Source organism: Lutjanus erythropterus, chromosome 4 (assembly GCF_056507025.1).
Source record: "Lutjanus erythropterus isolate fLutEry1 chromosome 4, fLutEry1.hap2, whole genome shotgun sequence".
Classification (NCBI taxonomy): Eukaryota; Metazoa; Chordata; class Actinopteri; order Lutjaniformes; family Lutjanidae; genus Lutjanus; species Lutjanus erythropterus.
In genome coordinates, this window is record NC_139320.1 from 44,445,579 (window position 1) to 44,468,689 (window position 23,111).

Genomic DNA, 23,111 nt, shown 5'->3' on the forward strand with positions numbered 1-23,111 from the left:
TTAAGAATATTCTGGCAGTTCAAAGAAAATACACTTTTTCATTGTGCTGCAGATGTCCACACTGCAACTCACTCATACAGGTGCTGCATATAAATATAAATGAGATTAGTCATGAGCCACTGGCCTCTACGTGGGAATTCGATTGATAAAAAATCACATTGGGATTCTCGCCTTGCAAGTCTTTCTTAGTTTCTCCCACTGCGGCGAGAAATGAATTAAAATATTGAATCAGATTATCTGCCCCTAACTTCTGAGAAATTACAATGTAGAATCACATTTTCCATCCCACTGCTCCTGTTTCTCGCCCCCTCCTGCCTCCTCCGCTCTCTCTGTCTGTCTAGATCTCCATGGGTCAGGGACAGGCTGATGTGGCCTTAGCTACGCTCAGAGAATGTTCCCGAAATGGAGACTGGCTTTGCCTGAAAAACCTTCACCTTGTCACTACATGGCTACCCCTCCTGGAAAAAGTAGGTATTCTGTCTGCATGTGTGTATGAGTCTGTGTGTGAGGTGAGGCTTTTTGGTTGACAGGGGTTGTTTATAATATACTGCTATGTCTAATTATTGGATAATAGCATTGACAAGGGCCTTGTTGATCAAATTGTCTCTGTTACCCTACAGGGATTCTGTATGTTTAGATATAGATGTGTGTCATTGCAATGAATAGCATTGCGTTGACACATTGTAAAATTGTATTATGCTGCAGGCACATTTATATAAAGAGGCTGTAGCAGGGAAACTGCAAATTACAAAAGATAAACAGAAAATGTTTACCACGTAGTTCCAATACATGCAATGATTCAGCAATGTGACTATGACAAGTCTAAAACTATTAAAATAAATCCATAATAAGACATCCAAAGTAAGTCCAAGACAAAGGTCCACTCAACAAGCGGTTCCTCACTTTCAGACCTGTAGTGACACCAGCAGAAGAGTTGGGTTTAGGAGGAAAGGTCAGTGGAGGGGGGGACCCTGGCGGATGTTGTGTTTATGTAATTTCTTGTTTCACCCCGCTTGTCAGTCTTTATCTATAGTATTACAGGACTGCAACACACACACGCACACACACGAATACAAGAACACATTCTGCTGGCTGCCCAAATTTCCATATCTAAAATTACCGTCTGTCCTTTGCCTGCACACACACATTTTGCTATCTACCTGTCAGCCAATATTAGTCACCGTGCTGTTGTTTATGTGGCTGTGTTTATCATCTGTGCTTGTTTATTTGTCTGTGTGTGTGTCTGTCTTTGTGTATCTTGGAGCATACATTTGTGTACATGTGTGCTTGTATCATGCTTGTTTTGCATTAGGAAGTGCATATCTGATAGTGCTCATGTTGCTAGCCCTGTATTTTTAATTACTGTGTGCTTTTCCACGACATTACACACATCTCTCAATACTGACTTAATTTTTTCAGAACTCCTGGCAAAGTCTGGACAGTATAAGTTTGCGTGGATTTAACTATGGATCACTTTTCATTGCTATGACACAAAAGGCAATCAATGGCCACATCTTTCAGAATTCATGAACTGTTTTCTCCCTCAAACTCGACCAGCGTAACTACATATTTACACCCCATTTTGCACAAGTTTATAGAAAGTACTATTGTCAAAACAGTTTCGTTTACGTGCAAACCTAAAATAACAAAATTACTGTACATCAGACTGTAATTTGTTACATTCTTTTACATTTACATATGAAAGGAAGCAAAGCGAAAAGAAGGGAAGGCAGAATGGATGTATGGGATGATGTGGCATTTCACTCTTCTCTAGTCAACATTAGTTAACAGTCCATCCCATGATGCTGTCACGTCTTTGTTTTGTATTTTTTCCATTCTTATGTTAATGTCCTGCCACTGTACGTGTTGCAGTATGGATTATATCTCGTACCTGTTTTGTGGTGTCATCTGATTTTAAAACATTCTGCCCCGTGTGAGGCTCGAACTCACGACCTTCAGATTATGAGACTGACGCGCTGCCTACTGCGCCAACGAGGCCTGATAAATTATTTTTGACAACAATTTTTTTAATTTTGACAACTTTCAAAATTCATTAATATTTTCTCACTTAAACTCAACCACCACCATAAGCCACTGTATTTGCACTCACAAGGTCACAGACTGATGATGCCATCAGAACCACATCATCTGCAAAAAGCAGCTTTGCAATCTTCATCTAGTCCACCAATGAGATGTCACAGTTCAAAGTCACCCACATTCTTTGAAATGATTAGCATAATTTAGTGTGGAATGTACTGTGGAGCACTTTTCATTGCTTTGATACAAAATGCATTCAATGACCACATCTTTCAAAATTCCTGAACTGTTTTCTCCCTCAAACTCAGCCACCACTGTAACTCTTTGAATTAACATCCTATTTGCCAAATACTCTTGTCCAAACTGCTGAGTTTACATTCAAAACCTAGCATAACATAAAATCATTGTACATCAGACTGCAGTATACTAAATTCTGCAACCTCTATATCAGACTCCAGAATGGATCTATGAGAGATCATGTAATATTTCACACAGTTTTAAGCCCATCCCATGATGCTGTTACTTTTTTCATATTTATGCAAATCTGCTGGCACTGTTCATTTAGCAATATGGACTATGTGGCACCCCCCCACTGTGTTTGTCTCTGATTTTAAAACACTCTGCCCCATGTGAGGCTCGAACGCACGACCTTCAGATTATGAGACTGACGCGCTGCCTACTGCGCCAACAAGGCCTGAAAAATTATTTTTGACAACAATTTTTTAATTTTGACAACTTTCAAAATTCATTAATATTTTCTCACTTAAACTCAACCACCACCATAAGCCGCTGTATTTGCACTCTATTTTTGTTAAAATGTAATTTTGTTCAAAATCTAACACAAAATTACTGTACATCAGACTGGAATTTGCTACATTCTGATACATCTACAGCTAAAAAAATAGTAGAAGCCAGGTGGAGACTCGACACTGGATGAGCCCATGAGGAATTTCACCTCCTTCCAGTCACAGAGTAGTAGTGCATACCATGATGCTGTCACTTTTTTCATTTTCGTGCAAATCTACTGGCACTGTACAACAGGGTAATAGTGTGTCTTCCCCATTGTGTTGAGTTATGACTCTAAAACACCTGCCCCGTGTGAGGCTCGAACTCACGACCTTCAGATTATGAGACTGACGCGCTGCCTACTGCGCCAACAAGGCCTGAAAAATTATGATGTGTGAATGGGAGGAATTGTCAGAGTTGCAACTGTGGAGTGACTTGATTTCTTTTCTAAATTTCCACTCGACATCAACTTGTTTGCTTTTTACATTTTTAAAACTCTAGATTTGACTTTAAAAGCTGCCCAACATGAGGCTTCGACTCACAACCTTCATATCATGTGACTGAGTTATTCTTATCTATAGATGGCCGTCCATCCATACATCTTCAACCGCTTATCCGAAATCAGGTTGTGAAGGTAACAGTTCCAGCAGGGCATCACAGACGTCCCTTTCCCCGGCTATATTAACCAGCTCTGACTGGGGGATCCCGAGGCGTTCCCAGGCCAGGGTGGCGATATAATACTCCTTGGTCTGCCCTGTGGCTTCCTCCCAGCTGGATGTGCCTGGAACGCCTCCCTAGGGAGGCAACCAGGTGGCATCCTTACAAGATGCCCGAACCACTTCAACTGGCTCCTTTCTACGCAATAGAGCAGCAGCTCTACTCCATGTTCCTCACGGATGACTGAACTTCTCACGCTTGTATCCGCGATCTCAATCTTTCAGTCATGACCCACCCTTCATGACCATAGGTGAGAGTAGGGATGAAGATTGGCCAGTAGATCAAGAGCTTCGCTTTCTGGCTAAGCTCTCTTTTTGTCACAGTGGTACAGTAAAGCAAATGCAATAACACTTCCGCTACTCTGATTCTCCGGCCCATCTCACACTCCATTGTCCCCTCACTTGAGAACAAGACCCCGAGATACTTGAACTCCTTCACTCGGGGTAAGGACTCATTCCCTACTCGGAGCAGACAATCCACTAGTTTCCTTCTGAGAATCATGGCCTTAGACTTAGAGGTGCTGATCCTCATGCCAGCCGCTTCGCACTCGGATGCGAACCAATCCAGTGAGCGCTGGAGGTCACGGACTGATGATGCCATCAGAACCACATCATCTGCAAAAAGCAGCTTTGCAATCTTCATCTAGTCCACCAATGAGATGTCACAGTTCAAAGTCACCCACATTCTTTGAAATGATTAGCATAATTTAGTGTGGAATGTACTGTGGAGCACTTTTCATTGCTTTGATAAAAAATGCATTCAGTGACCACATCTTTCAAATTTCCTGAACTGTTTTCTCCCTCAAACTCAGCCACCACTGTAACTCTTTGAATTAACATCCTATTTGCCAAATACTCTTGTCCAAACTGCTGAGTTTACATTCAAAACCTAGCATAACATAAAATCATTGTACATCAGACTGCAGTATACTAAATTCTGCAACCTCTATATCAGACTCCAGAATGGATCTATGAGAAATCATGTGATATTTCACACAGTTTTAAGCCCATCCCATGATGCTGTCACTTTTTTCATATTTATGCAAATCTGCTGGCACTGTTCATTTAGCAATGTGGACTATGTGGCACCCCCCCATTATGTTTGTCTCTGATTTCAAAACACCTGCCCCGTGTGAGGCTCGAACTCACGACCTTCAGATTATGAGACTGACGCGCTGCCTACTGCGCCAACGAGGCCTGAACATATGTTGTTTGATGACGTTTTCTGAATTTTGACATCCTTGACCCTTCATCATAGATTGTACATTGTACATTGTACACTGGACTGGAATTCGCTATATGCTGATACATCTACAGCTAAAATGATAGAAGCCACCAATGTGATTGAGAGGAATTATTACAGTTGCAACTGTGGCGTAAGGTCTTTTGTCATATATTACATAAAAGGGGAGCAATAATCGTATGCTATAACAGTTAATTCTTGACCTCAGAAACAACAATTGACAAATGATCTTAACACAACGTCCAAGTGTTTTCTTCTCACAAATTTTAGAACTTTTTGTCTAGTTTTGACTGAAAAAGCTGCCCCACACGAGGCTTCAACTCACAACTTTAAGCTCAAGCTTTGTAAAAAGTCAGTGAGGGATAACCAGATAAAATCGGGATCATAAGGATAGTTTTCTTGGTGATAGTTAGGGCCATGAGAAGTAATCTACTGTTTGTTTGGTTCAGGCTGATTGTAGACATGTCTTCTAGTATGCAGAGTGAAAGGGATAATGGTATGTGGCAGCCCAAGAAGAGAGATAGTGTATCTGTGACTTCTTTCCAGAAGTGTTGAATTCAACTTGCACAATTAAATTTTCCTAGATGTGTTTTTTTTTTTTACATTGAAATGGCTGTATACCAGTGTCTGTTGTTTCAGCTCACTGTATTTCACACCCCCTGTACCCGATTGCCCTTTTGTATGTTTTACCTGTTCCTTGCTGCATAACCAATTGCCCTCTGGGGACAAATAAAGTTGGCAGCTCAACAGGAAATTTTGACGGTGAAGTGAACAGATTTCAGATGAGAGATGTGGAGTATGAGTCAGAAGACGGTGTTTTGTTTTATGAAGTAGATGTTTTTGCAGATTTGGATCCATAAATCAGCATCAGGTAAGATGGGTAGAGTTTGTTCTCATTTTATTGTTGGTGTGGATAGTGTTTTGTCAGATTGTGTTATTATTCTATATATTTTAGAGAGGAGTTTTTTTATTGGAAGGGATGTTAATTAACTCTGAGGTTGAGGATGGAAGATCTAAGTTAGTGATTGTAATGCTACATTTTGCCTGAATGGACAATTTAAGATGTAGATACTCCAGATTGCTCCTGATGCCATACTTCTGGACCAGGAGGTAAAATGAGACCAGATTATTATTATGGAAGATATGTTTGAGGTGTGTAATGCCTTTTTTGGTCCATGTGTGAAAACGCAGGATTGTTCCAGATCCAGAAAACGAGATGCTGGAACAATGGTATTTGTGATTTTGTCAAATTTCCACCAGGCTGTAAGCGCTGCTGCTATTGTTGGTGTTTTGAAACAGACATGGGATTTGATAGACTGACTGAGAAATGGCAAATCTGAAATCTGATTATCTTTACAAACTGTTTGTTCTATATTTAACTAAGTGCTATCTGATTGATTGGCCAGGGAGTAATGGTAGAAATGTGGTCTTCCGTGTGGTTTTGGTTTTTGCAGGGTGGCTAGTTTGATTTGTGGTGTCTTGCAATCAGATGAGGGTGGATTGAGTTGGAATTATTGTAAATAGATCATTTATTTTTGGAAGTGTTATCATTTTAATGGTGGCTGTTTTTCCCATAAAAGATAGTGGAAGGTTCATCTAGTATATACTATTACATATACTACATTTACACAGAAGGGGTCAGGTGAGACAGATTCCAGGATGGACATATGGGATAAGGTGGCGTTTCACCATCGTTTTCCAGTCGTAGCCTATCCTTTGACACTGTCACTTCTTTCATATGTATGCTAAGTGACTGGCACTGTACATTTTACAGTGTGGACCATGTGTTTCCTCCATTGTGTTGTGTTGTCACCTGATTTTAAAACACTGCCCCGTGTGAGGCTCGAACTCACGACCTTCAGATTATGAGACTGACGCGCTGCCTACTGCGCCAACGAGGCCTGAAAAATAACATTTTCTGACTGAAAGTATTCGTCACAGTTGAAACAATGAAATAATTTTTTTTTTTTTAATGTATACTAACTGTGCCAACTAGAGCTCTATTAGAGATCTTGTCAGATATTACATAAAAGGTGAGAAACAACCATTCAACTTGACAATTCATTCTTGACCTCAGAAGCAAAAATTGACAAAATTCTCTCAAAATAGTGCCCACTTGTTTTGAAAACTTTTTTGTCAAGACTTGACTTTAAAAGCTGCTCTACATGAGGCTTCAACTCACAACCTTCAGATCGCGCAACTGAGTTGCTCCTTGTCCACCAGTAATACCTTGGCAATGACTAGAGGTGTCACAGTTCCAAAGAGGCCTATAGCTTAATTTGTTTTAATAAAACAAAACCAGCTGTGTTCCCCACAATCCCCCATGAAATGACTGGCTGTAATTTAATTTAGTGTGGAGCAGACTGGGGATCACTTTTCATTGCTTTGAAACAAAATGCATTCAGTGACCACGTCTTTCAAAATTCATGAACTGTTTTCTCCCTCAAACTCAACCATCACCATAACTCTGTGTAATTACACTCCATTTTGCACGTTACAGTAAGCAATATTGTCAAAACTGTTAAATGAATATTCAAAACCTAACACAATACAAAATTACTGTATACCAGACAGCAAAAAGAAAGAAAGGTGTCATGTGAGGCTGACTCCTGAATGGATGCATGAGATATTGTGGTGTTTCACTGTTTTCTTCCAGTCACAGAGTAGTTTAAAGCCCATTACAGGATGCTGTCATGGAAATTAAAGTAAAAGTAATATGTTTTCAGATGATCAGATAAGCCGCTTTGACACATTGAATGCTGAATGCCTGACATATCTGTAGAGGATTGTCAGGGATGGATCAGGCATGCAGAAAGATAGTTTTAAAGGCACAGAATGAATCTTACTCTGCCTGGATAGAAGAGAGGGCAGAAGGTGTGATATCGCTTTTAGCCTGACCAGGGTTAACTTTAGCTTCATTTTGTGCACTTGAAAAGATTCTTTACAAAAATAGCAAAAAGCATATTGAAGCATATTGCAGCTTTTCTGATTCCTCTGTGACATGTAATGTAAGGTGAATCCATGCAGAATAGAAGTCCCCTTCTTTTTGTTGTAATGGTATGTTGGTTTATGCTAAATCAATAAATAAACTAAAAGAGGTCACTCAGCAGAGTGCAGATCCCTGCCAGGCAACAGATGGTGAAGCACCTACTGCAATTCCACCACAACTATCAGATTCAACTAGTGAAAATTTGCAAAGTTCAGCCAACATTAACATGACTTCCACGTACATTGTCCTGAGCTGAAACAAGATTTCAAACTGAAGCAGCTGTTGAGAAACATGATACCTTCACTGAGGAGACGAGTACAGAGGACTGATGTCACGGTGAAGTTGATCTTATGGACATAAAGTGTCATCACCTCATCCTTTTATCCTGTTAGATACCATTGGCCGGACAACATTTTTTTAAAAAAAGGTTTTTCAAGGTTTTTCAAAAAATCCTAAATTACAGAGGTCCCTCAGGATCCCCTGGTGGGGATAATAATAATGACAAAGGATGACAAAGGACACTAGCGATGCATAGTGTAATTGCACCAGTTGTTGGTATTTTTTGTTAGGATATTGTGTAATAATTGCAACACGTTACTGTTTGTAGACAAAAGTTGTTCTTGGATGTATATGAAGTATTTTGGTTGCATTAGTGCATTTTGTTAAAGAGTACAGTCTGGACATAAATGTGAATTTGGTATAGAGAGTAGTGTGGGTTAGTGTTTGTCTTCCAGTTTCTTTGTGTTTATTTGTGTCCATGAGCTTTTCCTGGGGTTCTGTTTAGTGCTGTGTCACTGTAGCAGGTCACATCTCACTGGGAGGCACAGCTGTTGGCAGTGATTGGCCAGTGTGTGTGTGTGTCTGTGTCTGTATGTGTGTGTGTATGCATGTGTGATCCCTCACTTGTGTGTATGTTTTGTGTGAGTGTGTGTCCTGGGGTTAGCCAGAGATCGCTCCTGTCCACAGTTGTCTGTGCTCCCAGTGTGACTTAAACCACAGATTATTGCAGTTCTCCTCTTCTACTTTTGTCTTCCTCCGTTCCACTCTCCTTACCTCTCTCTTTTCTCTCCTCCTGAGTATTACATTTAGCATTTTTCTCTGTTTGTCTCCATTCGTTTTCATGTTTTCTTAACCCCCCCCCCTTCCTATATTGTATGTTTCAAACTCTCTTTCCGTCTGTCTGTCCCTCTTTCTCTCACTGTTCCTTTGTCTCGCTCTTTGCCCAGCAACCGTTGAGGTTTGGGTCTTGGCAGTAGAGCCTGAAATGAAAAACTGACGCAACAAGGGGAACGACGGAGACAGGGAACATAGGAATAAAGAATGAAGACACAATGAATGTGAAAGGGTGGAAGTAGGCAAAGATGAACTGAGCCTCAGCAGGCAGGTGGAAATTCTGGAAAAGCAGGATTCATTTTTGTATCTGCCTCCGTTTCTGCTGCTGTGTCCATCTGCTCTGTCTGACTGTATCTCTCAATGCAGTGTATAAATTTTCCAGCTTCTTTTTGCCATCTGTCTCTCCAGTCCTTCCCTCCTTCACTAAACCAGTTGGTCAGTTAGAGAGGGGAGGAAGGAGGAATGAGAGGCAAAGAAGGAGAGCGGTCAGTGTTCATAATTGAAGTTGGCAGTGCAGATGTCCTCTCATCCCTGTCTACTCATATTCTTCCACTTGCACTGCTTTCTGTCTCTCATTTTTTACATCAGTCACTCCATCCGTCTACTTATCTATCTTTCAATCTATCTCCCAATCTAAAAGTCTCTCCATCCACCAATCATATAAAATTAAATTATTGATATATTATTAGTTTTGTATTACAAACAATGAAAGTGTTGTATATCACATTTTACAGAATCACATCCATGATGTAGTCATTATTACTGGGGCTGCAACTAACAGTTATTTTCATTATCAATTACTCTATCAAATAATCTGTCAGGTAGTGAAAAATGTTGATGTTATTTGTTTCCCAGAGCCCAAGACAACATCTTCAAATGTCTTGTCTTGTTCACAACGCAAAGAAGTTTATAGTCACAGAGGAGTAAAGAAACGAGAAAATATTCACATTCAAGAAACTGAAATCAAAGAATTTTTACTTTCTTTTCTCAAAAAAAAAATCTTGGACTGATTAATCAATTATCAAAATAGTTGGTGATTAATTTAATGGTTGAAAACTAATTGATTAAATTGTTGCAACTGTAATTATCATTGATCAAAACACTGATAATTTTGTGTCAGTTATGGTTATCTGAGTTCCAGTTTCAAATTCTGTGTATCTGAACTATATATTACACAATACTATACTACAGCTACAACAATTAATCAATGATTAATGGACTAATAAATTGAAGGCTAACTATTCTGGTAATTGATTAATCGGTTTGAGGATTTTTTAAAAAAGTGAATATTCTCTAATTCCAGCTTTTTACTGGTGAGTATTTTCTTTCTTTCTTCTTTTTTTGTTGCTGCTTTATGGCAGTAAGCTGAATATTTTTGCATCATAGTCTTTGGGAAACATTAATCAACGTTTTTCACCATTGTATAGACCAAACAACAAATCGAATAATCAATAAAATAATCAACAGACTAATCAATGATGAAAATAATTGTAGTTGCAGTATTGTACTGTACTGTGTGCTATACTGTAGTGTAATAAAGATGATGATGTGCTAACACTAAAACTCTCTTTCTTCTTCCTTCTGTTTCTTCCTCTGCGTCTATCCATCTATTCATCTTTGTTAATGTCTCTGTCTTCCATTGGGATTCTGGCTGATAACACATCAAAAACAAACACACCTACTGTATATAAGTACACAATGAGAGGCAGAGGTATTTTCTTCGAAGGGCGTCAGTTTCTGTGTTCTGTGACTTTGTGTGACCGTGTGTGCTTTCATTAGAGTGAATTCTGTTGCAAATGATGCAGAAACACATTGATTACAATTCAGTGTGCGCGTCTATGTGTAGTTGTGTGTGATCACCCAATCAGATGACACAAGACCCGAAGGTGCCAGTGTGCTATTTTTAACCACAAGTCTTAAAGAAAGAGAGGAATGGAAGGGTGTTTACTCTATTTACTCTGTACACAGATACCCAGTCAGCCTTTCTCATTGGACACTGTATAAATAAATATTGAATATAACCACATATCTTTACATAGAGAAAACTAGGAAGAAAGGTTGTCTCAGGGGAAAAAAATATTGTTATCATTACATTTCAGTTAACCAATTAAAAATTTGCTTTTAGGCAATCTATGGAATCTATGGAAGACTGTTTCAATGTTATGGGTATAAAAAAATACAGCAGATATTGCATAATGTGCTGTATTAAGTTATTAATGTACTATTAATGTACTGTGTGAACTTTGTAAGGCTGTGTATTGATACGATACATATCACAATACAGGGGTTATGATTTAATAAATTGCACGTTATTGCATTACCATAAGCAAGGTGATGTATTAGGAAAACTGTCATAGTATAAAGAACACTGCCATGTACCTGAAATCAGAGTTAAAATATACTTTTTATGCAATCAGTTTGAGGTGAGGATAGATAAGTTGCTATCTTGCAGTTGGCTATTTAAACACAACACAAAATGAAGCTCTGCCATGTGTCTTTGTGTGTGTCACAATATCATGATGCAGTTTTTGGGAATCGATACAGAACTTTGTGCTTTGCAAATCAAACTCACAGCAAGAATTCCACGAGTTTAACTCAAATCCAGCATGCTGGGGTCTACCTTTTTGGATATGCTGGGATAATGTACGGCTCTTTGCAATTTTAAAGAAAATAAGCAGTAGAAAATTGGTGGACCTGTGTGATGCAGTGTCTTAACAATGCGTGCAATCAAAGGCTCAAGTCTATTTTAATTGCTTCAATATGAGCTTGATGTTTATGTTCTGAAATACAGCCTGATACTCCTGCACAAGTAGTCTGGTTTCATCTTGCTCCTTTATTCCTACGGTGATCACTTTATTTGTATAATGTGTCTAATATGTTAAATGTCCTTCTTCCACAGGAGCTAAATGTGCTACATCCCAAAGCAGGCTTCCGTCTCTGGCTGACAGCGGAAGTTCACCCCAGGTTTCCTCCCATACTGCTACAGTCCAGCCTCAAGATCACTTACGAGGTATTCACACACACAATCACCACCACACACATTCGGGTATAGAAGCAATAACACCATCACACTCCTGCAGCTGCTTATGATGAAGTTAAGTGTTAGGTAGTGTTCACCTAACTCATATTACACAAATTTACAAACAAACATGCAGCCACACACTCTCGTGGGCACACTGCGCATAAATGCTCATCAGTGTGGGCCGTGTTACTGGGTTATGGCATACTCTTTAGGGTGTGTGAGGACTTTTGAAATGTCATATGAATTCATGACTGTGTGTCTTTTATCCTCTATAACAGGGGTATTCAACTAAAATTCAAAGAGGTCCAGTTAGAGAAAATTTCCTAAAGCAAAGGTCCGGAATATCATAATGTCTAACTTGTGTTATGAGAGTGATTTATACTGAAGTAGTGTCATAGTTGTATCAACGTCTACATCAGGGGTGTCAAACTCATTTTGGTTCAGGGGCCACATACAGCCCAATTTGATCTCAAGTGGGCCGAACCAGTAAAATTAAAGCATAATCTATCGATTATTCTGCTGATTAATCGAGTAATCAGATAAGAAATATTGCGTGTTCTGCATTTTTTTCTATTACATTACTTTTGTTTTATTTAAGAACAATGGTAATATACAAAATAGAAGAGAAGACAGATCTATTAAATGAACAACTATAAATTGATAAAGTAAACTCAGTATAGTAACTTTACTTTTAATGTATTTACTTTATTTTAGCACAAAGGTAAAGGTAGTAATGTTTTCAGAAACCACAAACAGAAGATGGAACTAACTCTTTTAACTGAAACAGTCACCAGAATGTCAGACAAAGACTTTATTTGTGTGGACACCCAGGTTTGGTTTGTCACCAATTTTGGCATTTTTATTTTTTAATCAGTCCGAGAGGACGACGGTATCAGTGATTGATTAGTGATCAGTCTGCCCTCCTCTCCTCCCTCACCTGTTCACTCTGCTGTGAGAAGATCTGAAAGTTTCTCACAGAGAAACACAGACTCTCCTGTTTTACATTTAGGCCTCTTTATACAGTTGTTTAATTTTATAAGTGCATCTGGTTGGTGTCAATGTCATTAACCATCACGTTAGTTTCTGTTGTAATAAACTCCGTCATTAACAACAGTCTCCTCCACACGCAGCTTCTCTGCAGTTGGTCTGTGTGTTTCCTGATCAGCTAAACCAGCGCCGGAAAGACTAGAAAAGTCGCGCCAGTTAAAATAGAAACGTCCCGTCAAAATTTAAAATCTCTTAATAATTTATTGGTTATAGGTCCGGGTCCGTATAGGATGGCGTGTGGGTCCGGACTCGGACCGCGGTCCGCCAGTTAGGGACCCCTGCTCTATAAAATAGTCACATACAGACTGCAGCCACATATACTGTACATTTTTCAGGAGACACAGAGGCCTGCAGCTTGTGTGTTAGTGATGCATGCTTTAGCGCTCAGTGTGTTTCTGATGGGAGTCCTGCTCAAGGGGTTAGCTGCTTCAGCAGCCAAGCATGCTGGACAAACAGCCTCTCTCTCTCTGTCTATATTTTTTTCTTCTCCCTCAGACACACACACACACACTCAAACTTATTGACATGGTTTATGCACACACATCCCCAGTGACAACAAAGTTACTGTATTACTTCTAGACTGCAGGACAAGTACGTGCTGCCAATATGTCAAACCCAAGATAAGCAGTATAAAAGCATAAATGATATAGAAGTAATATGTAAACTTACAATACATGACATTACATGCCACAACCAGACACACATACACCATGACAGATCCTCTACAGCAATGGTTCCCAACCTTTTTTTCTTGGAGACCTCACTACTTGTATCTCAGGTAAGCTGAGGCCTCCCAGCCCACACACACATGTGCAGACACCAAAATTGATTAATTCCAAAGCTTTACTGTCCAAAACAAACATCAGTGAAATTGTTTCTTTTCTTAGAACCTTTGGCAAATTCCTGTTTAAGCCTAACATTTATCTTTTAACAACTCAACAGAGTAGGCTTATACACACGCATCCTTATCAATTCATTCTTTATCACAGAGTAGCGCTGTAATCGTGCCCGAAAAGTTGAGCCCGTCGAGGCCCGATGCCGACAAAGTTCTGTTGAAACCGGCAGGTTCAGGCACAGATTTCAGATCATAGCCTACTAACTGGCGTTCAAAGTAGCCAACTATTTTAAACTGAGGATAAACAATTGTATCTTTTAAACAGTTTTGTACACAGCCTTTTGTATAAATTGTGATTTTTTTTTTTACATGTGCAAATCTAATTTTGATGACCTCAGAGCAGACAAAGTCTTGGGGACCCCCTGTGATTTCTGGCCCCAACCTAAGGTGGGCCCAGACCCCAAGTTGGGAACCAGTACATTATAATGAACCTCTCATCTACAACCCCATGTTTCAAAAATGGCTGAAATAAAAGTCACTGATGTTACTAAGCTACAGTCAAAACAGTTGTATCCCTGCTACTATAGATCCTCAACCCAACCTCTAATACCTCACCCCACCCTCGACTTTTGCAGTTTAGTGATGGAGCTTCAATAAGTAAATATGTTAAGTGCCTTATTGGCACAGCAGTGTATTAGACTTTAAATGTTAACCAAGAGCTCATACTTCTTAAAAGGTAAATATTAAATTCTACAAATGTATTTGCATTGTAAAATACACAGAACCAGTATGCAGAAGCTTCATATGAGAATAAGAAGTGACAAAAACGGTTATTGAATTGTTGGTGTTTAAAAGTAGACTTGTTTCAGGGTGAATAAACACATGAGATGAACTGTGGGGAAACACTTCTGCTGCAGCATAAACGAGTTGGCTCAGCACCTTGCTAATACACTTAATCTACTTAAGTTGGTAACATATGTAGTGATTTTGCCAATTTTGGCAAATTTAGTTCCCATGCATTACTGGCTGTGTGTACTATAAAAACCTCCAGATGGAGGTACCAAATGTTCAGCAGTCTCATAATATGTGAACTGATTTCAATGTATGCTCATTGATTCTGTTATAAACACAGCATATTGTTGCCAGAGGAGTCAAATGTACAGAGAACTGTACACAACATGCTGACTCATGTAGAAAACATCCTGAACTACAGCAGTGGTTTTCAAACTGGGACCAACAGGGGTCCTTGAGCTGGTTGTAAGTGGTCCAAAGGGAAGCAAAGGGAGTAAAAGAACATTTCATCTTTTTCATATGAGTTTTCTGCTTCAATTGATTGTAATTTATTAATTTCTCTGAAATTGGTGGTCTGTGGTCTGTGCATCTCATTTGGGGGTCCTCAAAATGAAAATGTTTGAGAACTAAAGTACAGTTACAAAGGTATACAGCATATGCAGCATATGAACACTATTCATAGACGGCTGTTGTAATTCCTGGAGACACTGGTGGTGAGACACAAAAAGTCTTACTGTAGGCTAGACCAGCAATTCCCGAATACTGGGTAGAGGATTTATTTGGGACCCCAAATAAATAAAACACTCTGGAGGAACTTCTACAAATTTAAGATTTATATCTGCAGCACACCTTTTATAAAGCATTTAAAATTATACCTATTGTTTCACCCATGACAGATTGTCTCATTTATGAAGTAGGCTAAAATGTCCATGGATCGTTTTCCTGATAAGAGGATGTGAAAACAATTACATGGCTTGTTAACTCAGCCTGTATGAATTTATTTCTCATTTCTCGTTTAACATGTATACATGGTGATGCGGAAGTGGCTGTGGAAATGGTCAGGAATGTTCATTTATGCATGAATGACTTTTTCCACCTGTTGTGATTTTGGTTGCGATGGTTTGTTGTTTTTTAAAAAGTGGGCCAGGAAGAAAGTTTGGGAAACACTGGGCTAGACTTATGATCTATTGATCTATTTTCTCTGCCCTTCCCTTTTTCAGTGTCTCTGTGTTGTTAGACCAGTCCAGTGTTTTTTTTTTTGTTTTTTGTTTTTTACTACAGTATGTAACATGAGAAATTTATAATGCGAGAAAGGCTTTTTTTTCCAGCTGTAAAACAGACTGTGAAGAGAAACAACATGACACACATCTCGAATAGCTTCCTTTTGGTCTTCCCAGGCACGCATATTTGATGTCCACATCAAACGCTATCCACTTCTCACAATTCAATCCACCAGGCTGACAATAAAACAAACTGACAAGTTACTCTAAAATTGAGAGATTGTTTTTGCTTACTTTCATGTTTTGAGATGCTACCATACTAAAACTTAGAATCTAGAACTGTAATGTAATCCCCTACATTTTCATTCTGATGTGTCTTGTTGAATGTTCAGCAGGACATAAAAATGCACTCATTCGCTCTACAACCTTGATTGTAAACATGTGGGAAACATGTGAAGCTCACCTCACTGTAGCTCTTTATATTTACAGTGTTGGTTGTTCACATGGCGCTGTGGCTTAGTTGGTTAAAGCGCCTGTCTAGTAAACAGGAGATCCTGGGTTCGAATCCCAGCAGTGCCTTTTCTTGGTGCTACCCAGCACGCCCCTTATCATCTTACCGTGCTGCACTTGAGTCTCACATGTGACTAATGTCCCCCTATGCCTTATCATGTTTCTGTTGATGTATGACAGTACAGTGTTTGCACCTTGCACTTTGTCCTTGTGTTGAACATTTGAATGTTGATTTTGTTATGATACCGTCATAACAAAAGCTTTTCTTTCTCTTACTCCTTCTCCCCCTGTCCCATGTCCCTTCCTTGTCTGTCTGTTGTCCCTTTCTTTTCCCATCCACAGGCTCCTCCCGGACTGAAGAAGAATCTGCTGAGAACGTATGAGTCGTGGACTCCAGAGCAGATCAGTAAAGGTTGGCTCTTTTCTTTTGTCTTGAATCATTTTCTGAAGTCAGTTTGTTGTTGCCTCCAATTTGCTCTTGCTCTTTGAATGCTCAAAGCCTGTGGCATTTTAAATAATTTAGCCAGTACAATAAGGGGTTTCAGATTTTCCCTCCCCATTGTTACAACTTAAATGACTGGATTGCCTTCTTGTTTATCTTGTTTTTTCCCCCATTTTCTAAAAGCACCCAACACATTGTTCATCTGCGGTTGAGTGTACAGAGCGACCAGTCATCTCCTTTTCTAAATGATGCAAACCTTTTGAAAGATGCCATTTTATAAAGTAGTTGCCGTGTCTCAGCTTTTTTTTTTAAAAGAGTGAATATCTTACAGTGCATCTCTCATCTGAACCTAACAACCAGATACAGCTAATGAGCTGGCCATATGTTTTAAGAATGCATGTTTTCTTTTTATTTACAGTAAAATAGTTGTTAGAATTGTTACAGGAATCACTGGAAATGATGATTATTAACACAGTCTAGACCTGTGAACAAAGAAATCTCCACACCTGCAGAAAAAGAACAGCAACAAACGAGGCTACAACACAGCATTGAAAAAAAGTTTAAGCCATCCATAGCAGAATACAGCCGGCATGATTCGCCTCTCAGTCCTCTTTGTTGTATTTTGTTTGATGAATAATAAAAAATAACTGCCCCCAGAGTTTATAGAACACAGACACTGTGATAATGATTCATTATTGTAGATATTTTGGTTGTAACATGCTGTTGGTTGTGTGTAGGAGGCATCCTGGCCAGAGCCCAGTCTCTGTTCTGTCTGGCCTGGTTTCACGCTGTCTGCCAAGAGAGACGCAACTACATACCACAGGTAACACAAACACAAACACCCCAGTATAGACCTGCGTGGTCGGAGTTCTACAATTTAATTTCAGAACAGTTAAGTTAAACTATTTTTTAACACTACGAAGCTTTTCAAAAGAAGAGAAATAAAGCACTTCCTCAAATATTGTTCTAGATGCTTACAGGAGAAATCTTTAGTATGTTTACTGTAATACATTTTAAGATGGCCATGATATGTCATCGGATCAAGGACACGTGTTAAGTTGAAAGACTCGCTTCACTTGACATCAACTCCTGTAGAGCTCCTGCCTGTCTCTTCCATGTCTGGGGAGGAGGGGGCAAGGGGGAACAACTTGCTTCAACCAAAGGCTGCATATTAAACAAGATTTAAACCAATTTAATATGGCTGCAACTCACTATTTGGACTGCTGTACTAATTTTTCCATTCACAATGGTATATTTGTTCCTTTCAGTGAGACAGTGGCACAAACAACCAAACTAAGCTTTTTATGAATGCAACTACCAATGTCTGCTTTTGCTACTTTGTTATTTACAACATAATAACATATTTCAATGCCCTGTGAGATCACAAGCTTTTTGGCAGTTTTATTTTAGGTGCAGTTCATGTTCACAGCGCACATCTATATACAGCACAGCTGCACAAACACATGATTTATTTATTTCCTCACCATCCTTAGCCATTAATTCAAGTACAAGTACCCTACATATTGATATCCACAGGGAGGAAGTTACACTGACACAAAAAGTCAGTCTACACATGAACACCCACACAAAAGGTAAAAACAAAATCCCCTTGAGATCAGTTTTCTTTGTCCTTACTGACCAGCAGAGATAGCAAACCTGTCCGCTATTTGTGCTGTGCCTTCAGCAGTATCTTTGTGTGTGTTTATGTGTATTTGTGTGCACAACTATGAATATAAACCTTTGTTGTAAAAGTGCCTGCTGGTCAACACGCACACAATATACACAACACAAAACACAACGTATAAAACAGACCAGATACTGGTGTCAGGTCAGTGGAAGCTTGACCCACTGCATGTGATGATATTAATTACTCTATTATCTAAACTAAATTGCAGACTCACAGCAGCTACAAATAAATGAAAAGGGTGTATTCTACATGTGCCAGAGTTAACTCAAAATGTTTGGAGACTGAGAACAGTATTTCCTCATTTGAACTACAGCTCCGGTGATAAATCATCTCCACATAACAAGATAGAGGGTGTAAAGATTGACATAATTTGCATCCCTATAGAGAGAACCAGGCTATTTATTTTCTCAGTTGAACCCCCAGGCAGAGATGAATCAGCACAAAATAGATAACAAATAAAAAAGGATTGAGGCAAATGATGCTGAACAATAGCCTGAGTTATTAGGGTACTGGTACCCTTACGTCCAAAAGATAAAGGGACACAGGTTTTATAAATACTCAGATCTGATTTACGTAATAAATTGTATAATTCATGTATCAAAATCTCTATCTGTTTAGTCACCGTTGTAAGTTAATCAGAAAATTAATCCAAACAGAAGATTCTGATTAACCTCATCACTGACACATAATTAATCACTAAATAAATGGATTTCAGATGCAGCTGCTGTGACCCATGAAAACAGATATCCCTTGTGGATTGTTACATAGGGTGGTTCTCTGCCTCTTCCACATCTACATTTCACATATTTTTTTTCTTAACTCTCAGGATGTCAGATAATTTCTGTAACTTTCCAAAAGTGACAGTCCAACATTCATGCACACTTCACAGTGTTTGGCCAGGTGTTCTCTCATGCTCACTCTTTGCATTTTTTGCACAGTAATTCCATCACTTTCCAAATTCAACACAATGAATGCTTTTCAGGAAAGATGAAGTTTGTGTACTGTTACCCCCATATATAAATGATTATCATGGTTTCAATCTCTGTATGACAGCGTATTTTCACCCTACCTTGGGACTGTGGATGTCCAGAAGAACTATAAACACTATCCATCATACTTGGAACACATTGCACAAACTAGTTTGTTTTTAGTAGGCTATCAGCCTGCAATCACCATGCATATTCGTATCTTGGCAGGAAAAGGTTGTATGCCTTTATTAGAAAAAAAAAGAAGAAAGTTTGAAGAATCTAAACTTACTATATTATTATAACAGTGATTCTAGTTTGATTTGGTTCAATCAGTGCTGTGGGATATTAAGTAGACAGGTCACCCTAATGTCAAAAATACATATTTTTGGCCATGGCATGTAGTGTTATTTATCCATCTAGATTTTTTGGTGTGAGTTGCAGAGTGTTGTCAGCCATAGAGATGTCTGCCTTTTCTCTAACATAATGAGACCAAATGGCACAAGTCCTGTGTTGCTTCAAGCACCAAAAAAACATATTTGAAAAATTCAACACCAGTGTCTCGTTCCAAAACTCATGATCTGCTTACTCAAGACAATTCACAGACCTTGTTATGAGCAGTTTCATGCAGGAACCACTTTCTTTCACAGGACTTGTGCCATGTACAACTCACACCAAAACAGCTTAGATAGATAAATAGCACTGTTGGACAGAGGAAAAATATGTATTTTTGATTTTGGGGTGAACTGTCCCTTTACATGATCCGTACTTGCTCACTACATCTTTGCCTGTTGTACACCCAGGTGAATAAACTACAGGTTATATGAATGTAAAATTATATCTTATTGGTATTGGCCATGAAAAGCAGGTAATTATTGTCTTTCAGTGTTGAAAAAATACATATTGTGCATCTTCAAGAAAACCTTTGCATCTGATACCCAAAAGTTCCTTGTGCTTTCAAAGCCTAACACAACAAGATTCAGTCTTAACTAATAATCACATTTTGCTATTTCCTCCTGTGTTCTCACATGATAACTGATGGGAAGGAACACTTTAAAATCCAATAAATAAAGCTTCTTGAGTCTGTGGTTTTTGGTCATAAGTGCTGGATTGCTTGTGATTCCAAACTAATGAGATACGAAGAGGCAGAGACATTTTAACAGAAGCAACAAGAAGATGTATTTGCACCTGTAATTACTTGATACTTGCTGCAGTTTGCTGTGTCATGTTTCCACTTCTCAACTTAACCACTTTTACAATTTGGTAGCCTGAGAGTGTTGACATGCACTGGGACTCGTTTGTCTCTGTGTGTATTACAGATACCTCAGAGTGGTGTGTCTGTCTAATTGAATAATACAACATGTCTGCAGTTACAGCAGGAGGGCGTCTCTTTTTGTCTGCTAAACCAACAGGCAATCGACACACTCCCAGTAAACCCAAACTCTAGGGAGAACTGTTGCAAAGAACATGTCTTTGTAATTAAACTGCCACAACATTTGCGCACTTGTTTTTCCTCTTTCTGTATCTTATATTCCCACAGGCTTGGCCCCAATACTCCCCCTTAGCCATTCCCTTCATTGTGGAGTTGTTTGGAAAAAGAAGTATTGATTGCCAACAGGACCATGTAAACCTACATAACTAACATGCAGTATGCATGTGTCTTGTGAGCCTATTGAGGATCTGTCTTTCTGTTCCTCTTCTCCTCTCAGTGCGTACTTGTTTTCCCTAATTGTCTTTTTACTGCCCTCTCTTCCTAGCTACTGTCGCCTTGTCTCTATTTTTCTTTTTTTTTCCTCCCTCAATCATTGAGCCCCTGGTAAGTGTTTTCATTTGAGATGGTAATGTTGTTCCTCATCCAAGAACATGATCGCCCAATTATTGAAACAGTCACAGCTCCTTTCATCCACTCCACCATCACTTACTCCCTTTCTCGCTTCATCTACTGTCCACCCTCCTTTTCTCATTTATTCTCTCCCTCATTTCATCCCTTTTACATGTCTGCACACAGATCATTTCAAAAGACAGGAATAGACATCGAGAGAGGAAAAGACAGAGAGAGATGAAAACAGACAGGTTTTCACATGCAGGTGGTATACAGCCTTTCTAGAAGAGAACACGTAAGTGTGTGTGATCACAGCACTGCAGCAGAAAAAAGGATTATGACTTTGTTTGATGCCTGTAACACAGAGTGACCAATTACTGTATGACTAGTGAACAAGCAACTAGGTAGCACACTTTCTGAAGTGCTCACAAAGTAACATGTGCATCTACACACACATATTCAAGAAACACACACACGCAGTGGCAGTTCTAGACCAGTTTTACAGAGGAGGCCAAACTGGTGCCAGTTGTTTTGTCAGAGCGTTACATTCCATCGCAGTAATAGTCCACAAAGTCATAGCATACAAAATACCGTGGTAGTGACTGCATTTGTTTCAGTTGCAGTTAAAACAGTTGCAGTTATTTGTTTTAGCAACATGGTATCGGTTTTCATAACAGAATGATAAGTATTGACATTTCAAAATCTAATTATCCTAATAAGCATGTTTGATTACTGTGCTCTGAAAGACTCGCAGTCCATACTGTCCAGCATCAACCAACTTAGCAACAGTCCCCCAGATGCAGGTGCAGCAGCAACATTGGTTTGTTTTGCATCAGTGAAAATACTGATCATAAAGTGCATGATGCAATTTCAAATCGATAAGATGGTGAAATGATTTCAGTGTGTTTATCAGTACAATACCATGATAATAATGACAACCATGATAATTTTGTCACTATAAACATGATGTGAAATACCCAGTGGTCTCACTCATACACCTGTAAGCACTTTTATCAAATGCAGTAAAAACGTACCTCTACACACAGTCTGTGAATATACGCTCAAACACAAACTGACTGAAAAAAGAAAAACGACACAAACACTAAATCATTCAAGGAATTACTGAACATGCCTACACAGTTTTCCTCCACCCCTCACCTCATCCACCCACAGCATCAGTGGGCAGATACTGCTGATTGAATAGCAGCCAAGTGCAACAAACACACACCCACAAACTGAGACTGCCCTCGCACTCAATTATGTTTTAACACTTCTGTGATTCTTTTTTTTTTTTTTTTTTCTCGAGATGGTCAATGCTGTGATACTGTGTGTGTTCTTCTCTGTGTGTGTGTGCATATGTATTGTCTGACAGCAGTAGGCTTGTGTTTTTTTTCCCTCCCAGTGCTAATGTCATGACTGTAACATGGTTCTGTATGTGTAAAAACAAATGCAGAAAATGAACTGATCCTCATTTTGTGATTAGACTTTGTCAGTACATTATTTATGAAAACTGTCGTTGTGTCAATATTTTGTGGAACCACCAATTGTCATCCCTACAACATTCTCACAATAATTATAAATATCAGTATTGAGGTATTTGATAAAAAAAAAAAAAACATTTTGATGTTTGATTTTTTTTTTTATCACTCTGCCCTAATTATATGTTTGCAGGTTATTTTAGAGAAGATGTGTATTAAAGCCTTTCTAAGCTAATATTCTTTAGCAATGCATTTGTTGTGCCTTCAAAGCATCAAAATAATTTAATATTGGTATGTTATTAATTATGACCTGTATTTCCACAGCCTCATACTGTATTTTTCTGCACTATATCTTACAGTCGTTTTATTTCTAACTAAACTAAGAATTGTGAACTATCTAAAGCCCA

At 38.9% G+C, this 23,111-nt stretch overlaps 1 protein-coding gene and 6 non-coding genes across 8 annotated transcripts in view; 2 read left to right on the top strand and 5 right to left on the bottom strand.

The window, feature by feature from the left end:
* The window catches only part of dync2h1 (dynein cytoplasmic 2 heavy chain 1), a 164,849-nt gene that overhangs the window by 111,975 nt on the left and 29,763 nt on the right, over positions 1–23,111 (top strand). For both annotated transcript variants that reach the window (XM_084718107.1, XM_084718108.1), the window contains 4 exons: positions 342–467; positions 11,784–11,894; positions 16,653–16,722; positions 17,490–17,575. In XM_084718107.1, coding sequence (XP_084574233.1) covers positions 342–467; positions 11,784–11,894; positions 16,653–16,722; positions 17,490–17,575 — 393 coding nt within the window. The remainder of the gene's footprint in view (positions 1–341; positions 468–11,783; positions 11,895–16,652; positions 16,723–17,489; positions 17,576–23,111) is intronic.
* On the bottom strand, positions 1,926–1,998 carry trnam-cau (transfer RNA methionine (anticodon CAU)). The gene has a single exon. It is a non-coding gene; the product is annotated as a tRNA-Met (tRNA).
* On the bottom strand, positions 2,659–2,731 carry trnam-cau (transfer RNA methionine (anticodon CAU)). The gene has a single exon. It is a non-coding gene; the product is annotated as a tRNA-Met (tRNA).
* On the bottom strand, positions 3,128–3,200 carry trnam-cau (transfer RNA methionine (anticodon CAU)). Its single transcript has one exon. It is a non-coding gene; the product is annotated as a tRNA-Met (tRNA).
* On the bottom strand, positions 4,664–4,736 carry trnam-cau (transfer RNA methionine (anticodon CAU)). Its single transcript has one exon. It is a non-coding gene; the product is annotated as a tRNA-Met (tRNA).
* On the bottom strand, positions 6,611–6,683 carry trnam-cau (transfer RNA methionine (anticodon CAU)). Its single transcript has one exon. It is a non-coding gene; the product is annotated as a tRNA-Met (tRNA).
* trnat-agu (transfer RNA threonine (anticodon AGU)) lies at positions 16,306–16,379 on the top strand. Its single transcript has one exon. It is a non-coding gene; the product is annotated as a tRNA-Thr (tRNA).